At 38.3% G+C, this 21,138-nt stretch overlaps 1 protein-coding gene across 2 annotated transcripts in view; it reads right to left on the bottom strand.

Annotated features, from left to right (window-relative positions):
- DCC (DCC netrin 1 receptor) overlaps positions 1-21,138 on the bottom strand; it is a 1,088,923-nt gene that overhangs the window by 7,241 nt on the left and 1,060,544 nt on the right. For both annotated transcript variants that reach the window (XM_084780514.1, XM_084780515.1), the window contains exon 28: positions 1,943-2,085. In XM_084780514.1, the coding sequence (XP_084636640.1) occupies positions 1,943-2,085 (143 nt within the window). The remainder of the gene's footprint in view (positions 1-1,942; positions 2,086-21,138) is intronic.

Here is a 21,138-nt window from a genome sequence, read left to right as displayed (position 1 = left end):
TATTGATCTAAATGTGTCCCATTTCTACTTTTCCTTTCATACAAGTATTTCTTTTTAAAATATATTTTATTAATTTATTCATATTACATCTCAATTGTTATCCCATTCAGCTCTCTCTGAAGGCCTGTTCCCTGGCTACATCCGGGGGAAACGTTCTATACAGTTATTTCTTACTGCTCTAAATACCATATCTGTTGTCTTCACTATTTTCAGTCAACATTAAGTATACAACAGGTCATTTGACATTAGGATTAGAACTTCTAATACAAAGCACTTTGTAAATTTAATATTTTGACCTAATTTTAAGACATGATCACAAATCAAGCAACTAGACACATATTGAAATAGGTAGCTGTATTCTGACAAGAGAGCCTTGAAATTTTAATCTTGTACATGGAATGTTTTTCTGCCAAATATCAGACAAAAATGTGCATCACTGATTTCCTTGTTTCTTTTATGTTGTTTATTACTTTATGCTTGAGAGTATTTAATTTGCTAAAAGTCATGAAAATGTGTTATCTGTTATTCAAATGAGATAATATTTTCTTTTTGACAGTCATATTTCTGATGAAAATAATATTAGCCAAGGAAACTGGTAGTTGCATAGACTCATTGAGACTGATTGTACTTGCTGCCTTTATTCTTGGATATTACTGAGGTTTTATCATTGTAAGATTTGAAAACTTGCTGGAAGTCTCTTTTGTGTATGGGGAAACAGAAACTAGTTGATAGTGGCAAGTTTTCTTTCACCGTCTGTGCTTGGAAAAAAAGCCAAATGTAATAAAGATAGAAATCTAATTTTTTCCCTTTCCCTTTTTTGATAGTCAAAAATACCTGATATGTTAATTCTATAAAAGTCATTGAAATGTTTCCTTGTGAACAGTGTTCAGACGCACTCTAACATTCCAAACAGCTGCCTCTAGGCAGCTTCATTTCAGTATGCCATAGCACACTTTTGATAGTAGAGGTATTTTTTCTTCTCAAAATTTCTATTTTCCCCTTTATCATTAATTTTTCATTGAGTTTTCTAATTTAGTCGTAGTTGGCTTCTCCCTTTAGAACAGAAAATCTCCCTTTCTTAACTAATGAAACTTTCAGTTTATTTCCTAAATGTGTTTTTAATCAGCTTATAAGCCAGCATACTTTCAAAAGTATTTTCCATATAACTTAGCTTTGGCTAAGTTTGGCCTTACCTTCTCTACTCCTCAGTCCTCCAGGCCCCACTACTATGCTCAACACCTAGACAACTGCCTCACTTCTGGCGACTGTGTTGTGCTCTCCTGTTCATTTCTATTTGGGTTGGAAGATTGGCAGCTTCCATACAATGCTTTCAGGCAGCCTTCACTCTTGGTAAAGCTTTCACTACTCCTTCATTTCTTTTGACCAACTTTCCTTACCCTTAAATATTTCTCCATCCAGTATTCCCCTCTCTGCTACTTTTCTCTTCTCAACACCATTTTCATTTCTTCATTTTCTGTTTTCTTCTGAAGTGTATATATATATGTATATATATGTATATATATGTTATTTTATGCTTTTAAAAGCAATGACAATTTCAGAAAATCTCTTAGAATATAGATTTCAGTTAAATATTATTTAAATAGTGAACTTATAGTTTTGTTTACATAATTTCAATATATTGCATAGTAATCACAGTGTGTGCGCATGTGTTCACACACATTTATAAATACACACATGTACATAAAATATGTCCATATACAATTATTATAAACTCAGTGATTAGTTAATATTCTTTTATATAAACCCACCCTTAAGAACAAATGCATCTTTAATTGAACTAAACTCCTGGTATATGTCCTTTTTCCTTAAAGCTTTCTCTACACACTCACTGTGTGCAAGGTACGAGAACACTGCCTTGATATGATGGTGCGTGCTCACTGTTTTAGTCACATTGTACAGCATGACTGAATAAAGTTCTTACACTCGCTGGATCTTCTGTGGGCTTGTGGCTCTCCTCAGACACTTCAGGGGCTGTTGGCACAGACACGGGGAGCAAAGGGGACCTTGCCTTTCCGGCCAGGCCAAGAGAGGCCGTTTTAACATGAGTCTTGGGAAGAGTAGGTCCTGGAATAGAAAACACAGGGTGATGAAAGTAATGTATAGAACATTCAAGGAGAAAACTCTGTTGTATAAACTGAATCCAGTAGGTTGGCCTTGACTTTCATGTGTTGTTCAGTCTATGTTCAGTGATTGATTCTGACAGTCAGAATGGGCTCATTTTATTTCTTCTGAGTCAAAGAAGAGTTGTGAGAAGGCCCTGCTGGGTGAAGCTCTATGAGTCATAACTAACTTCAAGTGGATTCCAAACCATGCAGGGAGCTCCTGACTTTTCATCACAACCTACAAAGTATCAGGTGAGCTCACTGTCTGCTGGCCTCTGGCTCAGGCTACAAATGCCTGTATGATAACTCCCAAATATGATCTAAATTGCATAAGAGACAAAGTCATGTGAGCTTAAAAGAAATACCAATTCAGTATATAAAAATATTAGATACTTCAGTATAACAAAGTATGATTAAACTGATAAAATTTTATTAGTAATTATCTTTTGAACAAAGATAAATTAACTTTGTCTTGATCAAAATAAACTGTCAGTAGAATACATTTTAATATTCATGAAAAATGCAAGAAAATATGACATGGTAAATGACATTTTTTCTTTAACATAGAAAATATCAATTGTTTTTAAAATTAGTTTGAAATGTATTTTTAAAATTACGCTTAACTTGTAGCAGTATTTCTGTTTTATTGCAATTAACTTGCAATAAATGATTATAAAGACTTGTTAAGTTGGCCAGCCCATCACCCAGGACTAAAGAGTCATGTCTATTTAGCATTGAAACCAAGAGTTTTAGCACAACGGTTAAATAGAGGTGGAGGAGCTACACCCATGAAGTTTCAGCAACATGACAGGCAGCCAACACAAACCCTGAACAAGGACAACACCAATAGATAACGCTAATGTGGTAGGGGACAAGCTCATGAGGCCTCAGCAACAGAGGAAGAACTGGAAGCAACTAAGGAATGCTCAGAGTGGGAGAAATAGTTTTCTCTAAAGAAAAGCACACAATTGCTTATCTAAGACTAAATAGTCCAAAAAATTCACATATAAGTAACATTATGCAGACTGAGCAGGTTATATTTATATATTTAGCAGATACAACCTCAAGCACATGCAGACACAATGTGCACACATGCACACACACACACACACACATCCTATAAAGTTGTTGATATTTTTACTAAGTTGTTAAACTAGGACTAGTTGAGATTTCATGATTAACATAATCCTAAGTATTATTTTCTGAGCTCACACATGAGGTTGTAAGAACACAGCAAAACCAGGAACCTCAAAAATCCACATTTGGGCAAACAGTTCTCCCAGATTATATCTAATTGCCCAAAATAAATGAAGGTTTCCTAACTAATGGATTGTTTTATCTCATCCAGATGAGCTTTTTCAAGAAATCATACAAGTAGAAATTAATGGAGTTCAAAGACTATATTCAGTTTGATGATTGAATTTTTCCCTTGTCAGTGAATAACAAAAGTGTGTTGTAATGTCAATAAACTGTAGCATTGACTTCTTCAACTATTTGTATTATACTGTTACTTAAATACAGACATAAAATCTTCATAACTTACATTTCTTCTTTTATATAGTCTATACACAATCATAAGTCATATAAAAATGGGGAAAGTTCTGTAAAACTATTCAACTTGAGGGCTGATGAGATGGCTCAGCAAGGAAAAATATTTGCCCTTCTGGCCTGAATACTTGAGTTCCATTCTCAGATTCCATGGTGCGTGCGTGTGTGTGTGTGTGTGTGTGTGTGTGTGTGTGTGTGTGTGTGAGAGAGAGAGAGAGAGAGAGAGAGAGAGAGAGAGAGAGAGAGAGAGAGATAGAGACAGAGAGAGAGAGAGAACCAAGTACTTTGCTCTCCATTTTCATGCTATCATGTCAGGTGTGCCTGCTGTCCTACACACATGTCACACACACTCACACAGAATAATAGTAATAATAATGATGATGATGATGATCATGACAATATGATAATAATGATAATAATACATTTCTAAAAGTTACAACTTGAATTAGTCCCTAATAAGAAGATAAAAGCTGTTGAAATGAAACAAATCTACCATGCAGCATTTTAAATATTTAAATATTTGACACCATCATTTTGGGTTTATCATTTATGATCAATTTTTACTACCATTATTCTCTAATCAGATGATAGTTAAATCTTCATTCATACAGAGGTTGTAGTATAAGCTTGTCTGTACTAGATGTGAACAAGCCATATGAGCATTGTATTTACCGCTAACCTTTCTCTTTAGCATATGACACTGCATATAGGGTATTCCTGTCAGGATCTTACTTATAAATGGAACCATTAAAAAACCTGCTATACCTGATCTTTCAACTGGATCTTCATGTGATCCTCACATCTAATTTCTATTAATAGTTTTTACATAATTTGGCTGGAGATATAGACTTGGGTTTGATTACTTGCTTAGTACACACAGGGCCCTCGATTCAATTCACAGACTGATATAAATAGATGATAGGTAGATAGATAAATGGAATACGAATATTAATAAATATATTTAAATAGAGATATACATTTTGTAAAATAATTTTAAAGCTCATAGAATAACCATGGCATTGTGGTATACATTACTCTTATCCAAGCAAGTCTGAGGCTGAAGTCAGTAGGCTCAAAATCAACCTGGCTACATAGCCTGGTTCTGTCTCAAGCAATGTTTCCCTTACCCTTCTTTCCAGGTACATCCTCAGAAGACCTAAGAAATCTGCCATCCAAACATAAAACAAACAAAAACCAAAACAACAAAACAAAAGGTCCAACCAAGCTAACAGTAGAAGAGAAGGAGGAGGAGGAGGAAGAGAAGGAATGCGGCTGAACTTGAGAATGAGTGATCTGCTGAATTTGTGATTTGAGTTACATTCTCTGAACCATGTTCATTTATCCTTCTAGAAAGGTTCTGGGTTTTGGGTAAATCTGAGTTCAGCCTTATTCTCACAGAAGCAGCATCCTCACCTTGCACAGGCACTTTGTATGCCTTACTACCTTAGTACAGCACATGCTTCCTGATGACCCTTTCTCTATGTGATTAGTTGCATGTATTTATTTGTTTTTAATCTAGGCTTCCTAGATGATGCAAACAGCAGATTTTCTTTTAAAGTTTTCCATGCATTTTAAATAAATTTAAACTTAGTCTGTGAATTTTACCAGATAACGAAATATGCGCAGCTCACCCTGAGAATCAGTTCCCTTTGATGTAGGTACTTACAATGAAAATGGAAATATATCAATCAGAGAAATGGAAGGGCATTACATAGCTTATCGTGGAGAAAAATTTTAGCAGGGCTGGTTCTCCTTTTGCATGAAGAAACATACATCGTAAACATTCTTTTAGAATTTACTGGACTTACTCATATGATGGTTAATATTTATCTTGGTACATTTTGGAAACTTTGTATGCAGAGAAAATGTGATGCTTAGGCCCAGCTCCTCATTATCACTATAGAAATACTCCTAGATAACACGTGGGCCAAATATGACGCATTGGACTCCATTTGCCATATTATTATATTATACTACAATAAACGTGTGCCTTAAGACTACCTTAATTCCATCTCGTTAAAAAGCAAACAAAAAACAGACCATTATGATAAGGGATTTTCTCTAGTGACGAGGCATCAATTCTTTATTCTTTCAGAGTGTAATAAATGTTATGCAGTGACAATACATTATGTGCTTTGCACAAGGGATCTCAGCAGTCCTGGATCCAGACCATAGGATGTGTGTAAATCCCAATAGACCTCCTTTCTGAAAATAACTAATCACAGTATCCCAGATGTCCAGAACTCTGGGACCTCAGCAGGGCCTGGATCCTATCCAGTGATGGTCTTTTCTGTTTTGCTACAAAGAAACCAAGACACAGGTCCTTAGAAACCAACACACTGAGGTAGAACTAATCTTCACAAAATTTATATAAGCAAATATTTTTGAACAGTCTCCTAGAGCTTATTATTGGCTGGAGTGACTGGTGCAGTCAGTGGCTTTACATGCCATATGGGAAGGAAGAGTGAAAGATGCTTGTAAAGGGGAAACTTTCCACAAGAAATGTAATAGCAGCCAGTTAGACAATATTGACGTCAAAACTACTCTTTAGTAAATTGCACAATAATTATATGAGCTGAAGGGAAAACAGAGTATGTAGCACTCAGGAGAGCTAGATTGGGCCCTGCCCTTCACCTGAGCAGAATAGTGGAGCTGGCTCTAGTGGAGGGGCTGGGGTGAGCTGAACCCTAGGCCATGAGGACCCTCCACCTCACTGGGCAACACAGTGAAGCTGACTTTGATAGTGAAGGCAGGGGTGAGCCAGCCCTGAAGGTGTGAGAGCAGGAGATCTAGCAGCACTGGGTGGCCTGGCTGGAGCAACGATGAAGCACTCTACCCTGGTGGTGAGGGTGCCACAGGGCCTGGGAGGCTGAGCAGCCCTACCTCCGAGGTCCGGATTCATGGCTTTGAGTTGGCCCATCCTCAAATGGACATCATCTGTGAACCATTAGAGCAAGTGAAAGGGCCAGTCCTGCTGACTGATCTAAAGCCGCAGTTCTCCATGACACAGGGCAACAACAGGATAACCTGGAGAAGTCCTGGTGAGGATCCAATATTGATGGTGTTACAGAGGCCAGAGATCTTGAACCAGACCAATGAATCATTGCAATGAACGTTTGCAAGTGAAGATGTGTGGACAGAGGGGTATACTGTGGGACACACTGTGACACAACACAGCTTCCACGAGGAGATGCTTTCTATTCTTTGTTTTGATTTTTTTTTTGTTTGCATGTTTTTTATTTTCTCTTGAGGGAAAGGTTGCAAGGGCAGAGGGCTGATATGAGGGAATGGCGAGATGAGTGGGACTGGGGTGCATGATGAAAAACTCGCCAAGTTTCAATAAATTAAAAATAATCTCCTCTTTAGTAAACAGGAAATATTACAAGTCAAGAGATTTCCATGAAACCATTTGTGCTGGGAAGTTGACCTCATTCTTCTGGGTGTGTGTGCATCAAGTCTGTGCCTGTGTTCTGCCTGTTTGTACAGCTTTAGCATTTTTCCTCTGTGCACCTCAGATATTTTAAGTTGGGCATTAGAAGCCTGCTTCTCTAAAATCTCACCAAGCTGTGCTTTACCCTTTACTTAAGTATTTGAAGCTCACTGAACAATTGCTTTCTGATTTGATTTTCTAGTTTGTATCCCTAGTCATCTATGGGGCTACACGTCAGAACTAATTCTTTGCTGTGTATCTTACAACTTACCAGTCGCCTTCCCTAAGGGCAACATTCTGACTCCATCTTCTACAGCATTGGAATCAGACATACATCTTTATATAAAGTAACTAGTATTGTGGCATATACCATTTTGAAGTGAAACAGGAGTGCAACTCTCTGGCATTTATGTTAGTGAGTAGAGCTTGGGGACTTTGCTTAAACTGAAGACATTTCACAGAGAGCAATCTTGCTGCCTCTCATCCGCTGATGTACTGCTACTTTTGGGAAAACTTTTAACCTCAGTTCACGCCTCCCTGTTTAGATTGCCTAGATTACATTTGTAGAGAGGGCTTTGGTATACTTCTTAAACACTGCCTAACTTTTACTACATGGCTGTTGGGTTATTGTATGGAATAGTCACTCAGTGGGCCTTCAGAGTACTTCTGCAAGGTTAAAGTCATAGACTTACCATTTGTAACAGAAAGGTTGCCCAGGATCTTTCTTTGTTATCCTGTTCACCCTCTGTAAAAAGGTTTCATTACATAGATGACATAATGCTACACTCTGATCTTTTGCAGATCTAGAAATGCATCTGAAAGACATACAGATTCATCTAAAAAAAATTGGAGGTCAGTCAGCACAAAGTGCAGAGGCCAGATGCAACTTTAAAGTTTTTGAGTGTATTATTGTCCACCAAGACATGTGTGATTTTGGCAAAATCTTATAGTAGCCTGTCCTGTAAATTTAAAAGATCTTGAGGGCTCTTGGGATATGGGTAAATTTTCATACCTCATTGTATTGGGAGTTTGGTTTCTTTAAAAACTCAGTTATGTTATACAAACATGTTTTTGTTTCAATCCCAGGTGTGGGGGATGGACTGCTCCAGATTGTCCACATCAGGAGACTATTTGCCTTGTGCAGGCTCTAAGAAGAACATGATCTTTGCCAGCTTCAGACAGTTTAATTCTGGGACTCTGAGAGGTTATAAATGCCAGAGCCCAGAGAGAAACAGGGAGGTGGGGCACTGAGGAAGAAGGCTGCTGCTGCTGCTGCTGCTGCTGTCACTCCCTTCTGCTGCTCCTGGTTGCCATTGATGTAGTTCAATGAGAAGATGAAGTTGGAGAGATCCTGAGAAGATTGGGCTTACCTCCAAGGAATTGGCGACCCTAACCAGCCAGAGTCTAAAGAGGCGTATGTTGGCCTTTTTCCCTCGAACTTCTTTCCATCCTACCTAGTGTTGAGGGGTTGAAAGGGGCTTGGAAGGGTGGATAAGTGTTGGAAGAGAAGTAGAGGTACAAGAACCCCAATAAAATAGATGAAAAGTACATGCCCACACCCCATCTTGCCTAAGCAGCCCATGCTCTGTATAACTTGATAGAGAAGTGTTATATGGGATTGGGACAGAAAGCCTCAAGTGACTTTTAAGCAGGCTAAGGTCCTTGTAAGACAGGCCAAACAGCTATGTGCCCCATTACTAGTGTCCCTTCCTGTTACATGCCACCAGGAGTTCAGCAGGCTATAGTTGGGGGCTATGGGAAGAGCAAACAGTTTCAATAGGGCTTTGTTCTCAGTCATGGAAAGGGGCAGAAGCCCCATGCACTTCATTACAACAGCACTGTGAGCAGTATATAGAGCATGGCAAGGTAGAATCTGTTAGTCCTTCCACTTCTGTTACTATAGAAACAACTTACTGGACAAGCGTCTAGATTGATGCCTTCTGGCCAAACCCCTTTCTGCTGTAGCACACAATCAAATGCTACAAAAATGGCATGCACACTTACAGCAATAATGTGTGGTGGCTACAATTCCCATCTCCAAAGCCATGCAGACTATCTTAGGATTAGAGTCCTTTAGAGCCACCAAGCATCCCCCAGTAATTTAACCTTTAGCTAAATGTCTGATAAAACAGCAGAGCAGAAGAGCTATTACCCATCTCTGTGGATTCCTGGTACACAGGTGGTACTAGTAGACACCCCAAACAAAAATGTAAGCTGTAGTAGTAATATAAATGATCCCAGATGTCCTGTGGCTGGAAATAGTAGCCAATGCTCTGCGTGTAGAGTGGTGTGGATTGTAACAACTCATTAGACTTGGCCTGTGACAGACTGTATGTAGAAATTTCATTTCATAGATGGCCCAGTGGGAAAAGGAAGACTGGCAATGCTGGGTTGGCCCTTGTGGTGACAACAAATGTGAACAGTACTATATAATAGAGTTCAACTTGAATCAGAACCTTTGATAGATTTCCATGTGTCAGAGCACAGCCCATATGTCTCACTGGAAATCAGAAAGCAGATGCTCTTATCAAAGGAGAGAATGGGCACTAACATTCCCGCTTGGCTCTGGACCCTGGGTGCTGAAATGCTAACACTCCAGGCAGGACGTCCCTGCTTGTGGCTTGGCTGTGGCTAAGACCAACAGCATTTGGATTATATTTGACACCCACTCCACAAGAGGAAGTTCAAAGCTGGCATTGTAAGCCAGGTCAAAAAAAATGTGGCTGGGAAGATCATAGGGCCACATGGTCAAGCAACTTTTATGGTTTCAGTAGGTGAGAGTTGCAGTGGCACAGTGCCCTAACTTCTGGCTGTAGGTGAACATCTTCTGTCACGCTTTTCAAGTCTCAGAGATCATTGCACAAGAGGGGGCAGTAAAGGAAGGAGCAGAGTGTCAAGTAACAATTTCCTTGGAAATAGAAACATTCCATCCTGCAGAGAAGCTCTTTAAGATAGAAGATAAATCAGTCAAAATATAACCAACGGTCCCCCAAACTGACCAGATTCACTACCAACCACTTTCCAATAAACAACAAAGGCTGCTGCCGGTCACTCCTGGACAACCCAAGCTGCAAAGATGCTGAGATAAAAGCAGCTGCCTGGAATATGCAGAAACCAGCTGAGTGGCCTGAAAGAGGTTTAGCCCAAGAGAGTCACTTGGAAAGGACACTCCAGTCTCTTGAGCTGCCTGCAGGCTGTGGTGTGCTTCAGGTTCCTGTGTTTCTGTGAGCTGTTTCCAGTGCTGGGGTGGGCTGTGAGGAAGCAGCTGTCTTTGAGTCATTTCTGCTCCTGTAAATAACCCTCCACTCTTATTTCTTTAAGCAGCCCCAATAAAACTCATTGGTTTACCAGGTTGGACTTTTGGGGTGTCTGTAGTTTGGTCTGTCCTGGAGGCTAAATACACATGTGTTATGTCTCGCCAGGAAAAGTCTTGTCAAGAAACATACTAATTGAGCACTTAAGGAAGATGTATTTACATACTATTTTATGTCATGTAAAAGGGCATGCATGTATGTGGTTAAAATCAGATGTACTGGAAGTAGAAAGACACACAGTAGAAAAGAGGTCATATACCTTTCTCAGGTGGTTAAAATAAGGAGCTACCACATGTGCTACTGCCTATAGAACCAACATTTTCTTGAACTCTGTAAGAGAAAAACCCAAAGAATAGTCAAAGTTCCTTGAGTACCCTCACTCATGTGGCTGACTGTCAATCTTGAAAGCGCATTTCTAATTTACTGTACTCCTTTGCTTTGAATAAACTACCAAAGTTTTTGAGCTACCAAAATCCAAATAAGACATTATTAGATTAATCATTCAAGAGGTTAAGAAACTGGAAACACCTGGCCCAGACTGACAGAACACAGTTAAACCCAAGAGGCCTGTGACCAACCCTTTTAGAGCATTGCCAGCAACAGCAGTAAGTAGAAAATAAACCATTTCTTCAGCATTGTAAACTCTTGTTTCTCCATGCCTGGAAATGACAGAGCTCCTATTGATTTTTCTGAAGTTGGCAGATCTTGGCTGCAGCTTACTGGACAACTTCCTGTTGATTTCCTTGTTTTAGAAGACAGTGCTTACCTTAGTAATTGGAGTACTCATGAACAATTTCAATGAAACTTATATGGTTCCTATCAGAGCAATGCATCAACGCAAAATAAAAGATAAATATGAAAAGAAATCCGTCCATTGCTCTGAGCTGCTAATGTAATAAAAATCTTAACCTTATAGTCAACATGCTCTGAGATCTGTTGCTCAGAATGTGATCAAAGAAAGGTGTCTCGCTTTGGGAGGGGGAAATAAACATGCATGTGAGTGAGATCAAGTGAGAGAGGGAGAACACCTCTGGGGTTTCAGAAATTGGAAAACTCATCTGCTTCCATTTAGCATGGAAAGTAAGGAACAACTAGAGGGAGGGCAAAATGAAGTATCTTGGATTTGCTGTATTATCTTTTTTCCCAAGTCAATGAAGGTGATCTATAAAATTAAGTCCTGATAAATGCTCACATAGGCTGAAAAGCATCCATAGCCTCTGCTACTACAACACGTGCCTCGGAAAGTCTACTTAAATGGCGAGGAACTTCACTTTGGCTCATGTTTTCATAGTTTTGAGTACATGGTCGGTAGATTTCAGTGTTTTCAAACATAAACTGAAGCAGTGTATCCTGGAGGGAGAGGGTGGGGCAAGGTGCTAGTTACATCACACCCAGGATGCAAATTGTGGGATAGAGACAGGAAGGGGTCATGGGCTCAACATATCCTTCCAGGCTATGTCCTTGACAACCCAGTTTCCCTTGAGTAGGTCATGCTGCTCACATCTTCCATCAGTTCCTAGCAGTATGGCTGTCAGAAAAGGAAGATGCTAAGATAGGCTTCTGACTCACAGTTATCCATGCTATAAGAGTAACATTAGTTGCCCTGATATCTTAATTTCTTTGACTGTTGATTTCTTCAATTCTATTGGAATAATTTGCTCTCTGAGTTATTACCTATAAAACAAAATGAAATGTCTAATACAGCTATATTAGCTACATTTCATTTAATTTCTGTTTTTAATAGTTTGGTGTTTTAAATTTTATTTTATTTTTATTTGTATATGAATACATTTTATTTGGTTTAAATCTACTACTCATTTCACCATTTTCAACTTTTCCTGGGTTTCTCTCCAAATCCAAGCCTCCCATTTTAGCTTTCTGCTTAATGTCTTGTCTCTCCGTGAGATTCAGGAAGAACTAGACAAGCATGGTGACATGTACCTTAAATCCCAGCACTGGAGAGAACAACCCAGGAAGACTACTGCTGATTCAAGGCAATTCCAGGCTACCAAGCATTGGACTCTGAATCAGTAAATAAAATAAAAAGATAAAACAAAACTAGAAAACATTGGTTAACACATTAATAAAAATGTATTAAAAATAATTTCTCATCAACATATGAAACTTAATTTATAAGTGATGGCAATTTCGTCCTTAAATTTGTGCTTTATAGAAAAAATATTCTTTTAAAAAATCATTAATGAAAACCTGTAATAACATTTAGCTCACTTTTGCTTTTTGTATTTCAAGCTATAAGTTGCTTAAGTAAAATAATGCAATATTAAATTTCTATGAGTCTAAATGATCCATGGTTAATTGAAATGTTTCAATTTGCAGATACTTCGGTTGAAGCCACTGAACAATTTCCTGTGCCTGGAGTGCATGCCGGAGAAGCACTTCAGGAATCCCTTGGTGCAACACCGGAAGCTGCAATGTTAAATAAATGCTTTTACGTGCTTATACAGCTAATTAAGTGAGCATCGTTTTGGCTTTAATGTTGTTTCCTCAGCAGGACCCACTAAGCAGGGAAACACAAATGATGATGGAGCTTTGCAATGGGCCAGCAGTGTGCATCGAGGGAAGATGAACAGCCTCAGCAGGCATTTACTGTTCTAAGCTTTATTTCCACAGTAAAGTTATTAAACATTTCATTTGCTCATTAGGTGCATAATATATGGCTGCCAGGTGCGGCTTCCTGCTCGCTTCTCCATGCAGAAGTTGCTCCCTACTACAATCGTTTCTATGGTGAGAAACACAAGGCTGTGCTTCAGCAGGAATGCATTGTGCAGAGCCACCTGGGGCGGATCAGAGGCGACAGCGCATCCTGGGTCTAATACTCAGCTTTCACTTTCATCTTCTTGCCTACTCTCTCTTACAGCCAATGCTATTTTCATTCCTTCATTTTTATGAGCAAGAGGGAAGGACAATTGATTGACCCTATCTCCCACCTATTCTATGGTGGCAACTGAAATGGCTTCTCACTGTCTGGTTTTGTTGTGAAACATATTCTGAGATGTATTTATTTCTAAGTTAATTAGTCTGATCATGTCATCTGAGAACGAGGAAGGTGTTGCAAAGTCATGTGCACTTCTCATATGGAGGGGGTTTAGATGCTATGGGAGAAATGTGAACTGTGGGAAATGTATAGGGAGCTATATTCCTTATGATTTCATGTTCACAAAGTATTAAAAACATAGTGAGCTATACTTATTTGCATATAACAGTCAAAGAATTCCTTACAAGCAGTGACGTAGTTTCAAACACGCTTTCCCGTTGGTCTTAAGGAATTTTCCTTCACAACACATGAGTGGATTGCACTTTAAGAGGACAGAGCATTCAATGATATGTTTACTAAGAAAAGGCTTGTTCTTTCAAACATTCCCATTTCTCTTCAGTGACCTGAAAACATAGCAGATGTGCCCATTGTGGATGTGAGGGCAATGGGTCTTGGCTCTCTACCCCTAAGTAAAAAGAGCTGCACTAAGTCACAGGTAAGGTGGGTGTCACATGGTAATATTGATGTAGTAAAGGTCACTTCTTGAGTTCTCAAAGCTGCATATGTTTGACATAAAAACTCCAGTTGTGGGGGCTGTACTTTAAGCGACTGGGAAAAGCCTAACTCCAGTAGAGCAAGCAATAGTCACCAGGTTAGTGAGAGGAAGGAGGCCTCTACTCATTCCTACCTACTTGTCCCAGAGAGCCACTGCCTGCTAGAATCTGGATTTCTGTTCAGTCATCATCACTTTATCTCTATCTTATGTATGTGCCAGGACCCACACTTCTCACATTTTCTTACATGTTCCTTAAAACAGACTTCCACTTTTTTTTTTTTTTTTTTTGTTTTCGGTTTTTTTCGTGCTTTTTTTCTTTTTTTTTTCTTTTTTCGGGTTTTTTTGTTTTTTTTTTCGGGGTTTTTTTTTCTACTAAAATATATTTTCTCTCATAGATTAAAATAAGCTAAATATTAACAAGAAGACATAACTGGAAATCAGCATGAGCAAACCAGGTCATCTTGGGTCTGTGAAAGAGAAAAAGGAAAGAGATGTAGAAAGTTGAGAGCCTGGTGTTAGCGACTTACAGGGGAGGAAGTAGAAGAAAGAACAGTAATAAGCACTACAGATTTCTGCTCTCCTCTCTCTTCTGTCACTGGAGATGCAACCAAAGACACAGCACGTGATAGAGTGGTGCTCTACCACTGGAGTCTGACACAGCACGTAATAGAGTGGTGCTCTACCACTGGAGTCCTGTAAATTCCCCCTTTATTTCTTTATTCCAGCTAAATTTGTCCCCTTCTAATAGAAGAAATGGTATATATTAACATCACGGCATTAAAGAAGTGAAAAGTTCTAATGACTAAGTAAAATACAGTATTTTTGAGATGGCATTAGTTGGAAAAATGCACATTTAAAAGTCCCTCCACATAGTTTCCTTTTAGTTGCATCCTATCTTCCCTTTCAGGGACTTCTCCTCAGTCCCAGCCTCCAATCATTTTCCACGTACTTTCTACACACTATGTGAAACCACAAGCCAAATATTCTTTCTCATGAGACAAAAATGGTCCAATAATGCAAACAGTGACAAGTCAATCACAGCTTTCCCGTATCCTTGATTTATTTGGATTTCAGTGGTAAATGATAGAAGGTGATGTTAGTAACTAAAAGACTTTCTCTTGCCACTTCATCTACCTGGTTAAGTGGCGTTTTGTTTCCTAACATAGAGCTCAAATATGATATAAATGTTTTATTTTTCTGCTCCCTTTTCCTCTGGCTGAACAATGAATTAATAATACAATAAATGATTTAATTATATTCCTGTGGTTATCCAGTAAGTATCTAATAAGACATCTGGTAGGCTAAATGAAAACGTATACTGTTATGGCTAGTCTGTGGTCTAACTTCCTACTTATGCATATTGAAATCTAAGTATGAAATCCACGAGGCAAATCAAGGGCATTTTAATAGTAACTGAAAAGAAAAACCCCAGGGATTTTCTAAAATAACAGAAAACAGGCCAATCTTACAGAAAACCTGAATCTAAATATGGCCCCAGGTATTTTGGAAGCTATAGAGATCCTAGATATGAGCAGTGTTTATTTTGTGTTTTATACTGGATAAGATTCAATTGAAGGGGAATTTTAAAGATTTGAAAGGAGCTAAGCTTATTAAACAACCCCTGTATAGAGTTTATGCTGGGAAATAATGACTAAGCTCAGGTAGGTAGGCAGTCCTCAAGGACAGATCACTATGCAATGCTGCTTGTGTACTTGGGATTCGCCCAGTGCCTGCCTCACTGAGAGCAAGGCCGATGCTGTGCTATGATGGAAGACTTTCCAGCAATAAAATGGAGGTGGACAAAAGCAACAAGAAGCTGATGAGGCTGCAGAAAGTTTATACCAGCAGTTACCCTTGCTTCTTCATTAAGAAGGTTCATAAGAGGGTTCATAGAATAATTCTCAAGGAAACCAGCAAAAATCTTAAGACATGGATTCACCTGAGCAGTTTTATGTCCATACCTTCTCTGATACTTTTCTCAGGTTCCAAATTCAAAGTCACAGATACTCAGCTGATTAAAATAGCAATAGAACCTCTCAGTCTTGCACTGGCCTTTTTTAATGGCACATGATCAGTCATCAGGTAGAAAGAATCATTTCACATTCTAGCCATTATTCTCTTTAAGGGGGCTGCTTTGACTTCCTGGAGTTTACCATTTTCAACAATGTCACATCAAGATTTACCTCATTTAGTTTAAGAAATGTTCAGAAACATTTGGTAAAAAAAAGGGGGGGCATTTCTTTCTTCTGCTCAGATAAATTCTTTGATTATTTTTCTAGTTCTGTTGTTCCTATCAGCAACCAGAAGCAAAAAACAATAATTTAATAATTCATAGCCATTTTGATTTATTTATCTTGTATTTCTGTTGGGAAAAATGCTAAATTTTATTCCTCATGAAACATGTTTTTGGCCTCTAATTTTGGTCCATATTCTAGTACCAAAACATCAGAGGTATCAGCTTCTCAATTCATAGATAAATAGCATTGCAATTGTATCAATATAATTTAGTAAAATATTTGTTAAAAGCAGAAACACGTAAACATGCATACTTCTGCCTCTTACAACTTTATTAATTGTGTACTTGATGTGGAACGTAATTGTAATACTAAATTATTTATAATAGCACACAGTAGATAATGATTCTGGTAAATATTTCATGTGTACTTTAAGATAATCATTTTTACCTTTCAAAATTCACATTATAGTTTGTACATTGAATTATTTTCCTTTCTAAAGAAAAACAGATGACCATGGAGACTCTACTTTGTAGTAAACTCTTGACTCACAAGATCTAGATTCTTTAACACTGTGAAATAATTATTTTTAGTTTGGTTTCATTCTTTAATGGAACTCAGCAAAGCACATACATGCATACACATACATACACACATACTCACTAAGGGTATCAGGACTACGTTTAGAATGTCACTTCCAGATCACACTGTCTGTCATATTGCCATATTGCCACCTTAATTTGATCAGTTCCATTTTTATGTTAATTTCTTATTGGCCCAAGCTCATTATACATGTTACTTTTTTAAAGGAGACTAAAATTCAGACAGAACTTGTATTAGTCAGTAATGTTTGGTTATATATTTTAAAAATATTTTCAAGTATAAGAGTAAAAACATCACCTTTTGAGCCCCAAAGATCATTGTAGAAAATAGATGTTATAAGCTTTGCTTTTGTCAACATTGAACAACTTTATGCAGTTTGCAACTATTAATCTAGGGATATTCTATACTTGCATGTTACTGTTCTCTCAGCCACTTGGATTTTGCCTTCTCTAGACTATAGGAAGGTACATGTATATATTCATATATACACATATATCAGAAATATCCTTACATGTGTACAGTCTGGTATCAGTCTGGTAAACTTTAGTAAAATATGATTCCATGATCTTTCTCAGTTCTCTGGATAACAATATTTTTGAAATCAGATTGCTGCTTACATCAATATATTCTAAATTTAATTTCATTTACTTTTGAGAATACAATATATTCTATCATTTATCACCATTCATCTTTCCCCACTCTAAACTTTTCTGTACATCCCTCTTTTTTTTTACCTTAAATTCATGTCCTAATTTTAAAATCATGTTATTATATGAATATATGTATGTGTATACACACATACATATTTCTAAATATAACCTGCTCGGTATATACAAGGTATGTGTGTTTTCAGGGCTGACCACTTGCTACTGGGTAACCAGTTGGTGTATCCTTCCCTGGAGAAGACTATCTCTCCGACTCTCAGCATTCCTTAGTTTCCTGCAGACCTTTGTGTAGGGTTGAAGGCATGTGGATTTCCTGGTTCACGTCTTCTGTTATACTGCTTCGGCTCATGCATACGCAACCATACCTCTGAAACTTTATAGCTCTCTGATCCTCTCCCTATTAGAATTGCTCCGCCCCTCCTTCCACAATGTTCCTGAGTTTAAGGCTCAAGACTTGTTTGGTAGATGTGTCCACTGGGGTTGAGATCCACAAGTCTGCATTTTGATTCTCTGTGGTTTCCTATCATGTAAGGCTCTGTCTGTTGAGTTCTGTGAAGTTATTGGAGATTTTATTTCTTCTCTAAAATAACAGCTTGAATCAATGTACGTTCTAGGGACAATGGCATCATATATACTTGCAGAAATGTACAGGGTGAAGTGAATTGATGATTGCAACTTTAAACACTAAGAACTAAGGAAATCTTATGTTCCATAAAATGTCCAGTGATGGAAGATGGCTACGTTGTCAAAGCACTTGCCTTACAAGCAAGAGAAATAAAATTCAGATGTCCAGTGTCTACATCAACATTGAGTAGACATGGTGATTTAATTCCAGGTGGAGCAAAGGATCCCAAGCAAGGTGGCTCGAGGGACTAACCATACTGGTGGGTCCTGCTTGTGACTGAGAGATCGTGTCTCAAAATAAAATTGTAAGAAGTAATTAAGGAAGATTTGTGAGCTTGGGCCTCCACATGCACGCTCACACATATGTACATATAACCACACCCATACATGCATCAGCACATATTTGTATGCCAATATACACATGCGCACTAACCTCATATTATATATTAAAAGAAGAAAATAGACCTCAATGGCTAGATTCTAAGCTATGCCTATATTGTTGTTCACTCTATATTTTACTGAGCATTTGACATATCTAAATATGCATGTTCATTAGCATATGTTATTATACACCATGATGGAATAATGATGACATTTTCATACATCTATGCAAATGTACATTGTTCCCTTGTCTCCATTCAATTTCCTTCCTAAGTAGTTTTTTTTCCTGATTCTCTCTCTCTCTCTCTCTCTCTCTCTCTCTCTCTCTCTCTCTCTCTCTCTCTTTCTCTCTCTCTCCTCTCTCTGTGTGCACATGCATGTATGTGTGTGTGTGACTGTGTGTGCTTGTGTGTGTTGTGTGTAAACATGGCTAAGAAGTTATTTACTGGAACACAGGGCACACAGGTACCAGTAGTTAAACCATTGGAAAACATGCTTCCTTCTTCCCTAGCAACCATTAATTTCCACGAACTCCTCAACATGGCGTAGGGCCCACGGAGTCCCTTCCCAGTTAAGGAGAGGATATTGGCAGGCCTAGCATTGTTCAGGTAGTACAGCTGATGAGAATTCGAGAGTGCAATAGCCATGTTATTTGCAGAAGGCTGCATTCTCCAATATTCTATCTTATTCTCTAGCTTTTACATCTCTTCTGCACCCTCTTCTGTGATATGCCTTGAAGCTAGAAGGGGACGATGTGGATGTGTCATTTATAAATAGTCACTTATTCCTACAAGTTCAGGCAGTTATGAGTCTTTGCAATTACCTCTGGCCACTGCAAAAACAAAAATTCGTCTGATCAAAACGGATAATAACACTAACCTCTGGGGATAAACATTACATTTAGAAGGCAATTTGGTAGGCATGCCATGTCTATTTAACAAAATGATTGTAGTAACCTTTTCCCTAGCGCCTATGATTTCCATTTCCTGACCTATGGATAAATCAATGACAATAATTATAATAAGAGATATGAATCCGTTACTCAGGAATGGGCTTCCAATTTAATCATAATGTGATTTGCTGCCACTATAAAAGACTGAGAACTACTGTAACAGTGCACATCTTGCTGTCAGATTAATCATGAATGTTCAGGGTCCACGGTTGACCATTGACAACTTCTCCTCTTCAGCAGCTTGCATAGTACTTTCAGATGCTATTAGGACTGACTGTTCCATAGGAAAGACACTTCCAGCTAGCATAGTTCCTGATGAATGCTCTGTATCCTGTGGTCAGAGCACATAGCAATTTTTTTGGCTATAGGGTCTTAGCATCTAGGAAACAGCAGGGACAATTTTCTGAATTGTTTTGAGAGCCTTGGCTATTTTCCTGGAAACAGTTCATAGGGAGGTAGTTCACCCGTGACACTGGTATTTTCATATAATCAACTACGGCTTCAGGGAATAGCTTTATCTACCTACACAGGGTACCTGCATTCAAACTCCTTTTGAAATGTTTAATTTTGAATTAGCTTACTACTTATCAGTTTTCTTTATGGTTCTTATTATACATCTTTAGTTCGGTAGATATTTTTGTAATAAAAATTTTTAAGAAATATCCAAAGTGATCGTATCCTTACTTGAAGAAACTACTATATTTACGATGTTTATTTTCTTGAAATGCTTCTGTGTTTCGGTTTTGGGGAAATTATACTAGCATTGCTTTATCTCTAGGACTGCTTTTTGATCCACCACAAAAATAGACTTTGTCCTAAGTCAGTCTTGCAACTTTGCTTTTCCTTCAGGTTGTTTTCCTAGGAGTTGACACCTTATTCTGCTGAAATGCTCCATTTCTGAAGCGAATTCTCTGAACTACCACTTCAGCTGTGACTGCCCCCATGAACGCTACACCTCTCCCTACACATTGTGCATTTTCTCCAGGATGCTCATATAAACCTCTTCATCCTCAAAGTTCTTCCTCTTCAAAAGACAACTTTTCCCTCTGCTTCATTCTCTCTGTTTGTCAAGATCCCTAGAGACACAGGATTAAGACAACAATCACCTTCCTCATTCCTCCAATCTAAGTATTCATATACTCTTTCTGCTTCTAAAAGATAAATCTTGCAACTCTCTCTTTCATCTCTCTCTCTCTCTCTCTCTCTCTCTCTCTCTCTCTCTCTCTCTCTCTCTCTCTCTCTCTCTCTCCCACCCCCTCCTCTGTCCTTCAAATGCATGGCACAGTTTCTATCTTATTCTTGATTTACTATTTGCCCTTCATTAAGTACAGCTCACTTGTCATTTATCACATTGTACCTTTTTCAAATGTATAAACTCACTGTTATCCTAGAAACTGCATTCTGAAGCAAGACTATTTGCCTCTAATGCTTCAAATGCCATCACCAGACCTTCCTGATAAAAGTTTTGTGACTCTGGGAGTAGGATTCACACTGAAGTCATGCATAATGAGGTTATATTTTTGTGTCTTCTGTTTAGTGACAAGGGTCACAGTTTATGTTCTCAGCACGGTAGCTTCACATCAGGCAGAATGACATGGTTTATTGTACAGTTGAGGTGCAATATAAAGGCATAGCTTCTTCATGTGTACAGCGAAGAGAGAATTAGCTACTAAGGAACATGCATATCTTAAAAAAACGATTTTGTTTAGACTG

Source organism: Acomys minous, assembly GCF_964271855.1.
Source record: "Acomys minous genome assembly, chromosome: 4".
NCBI classification, from domain to species: Eukaryota; Metazoa; Chordata; class Mammalia; order Rodentia; family Muridae; genus Acomys; species Acomys minous.
This window is presented reverse-complemented; position numbering and strand designations above follow the sequence as displayed.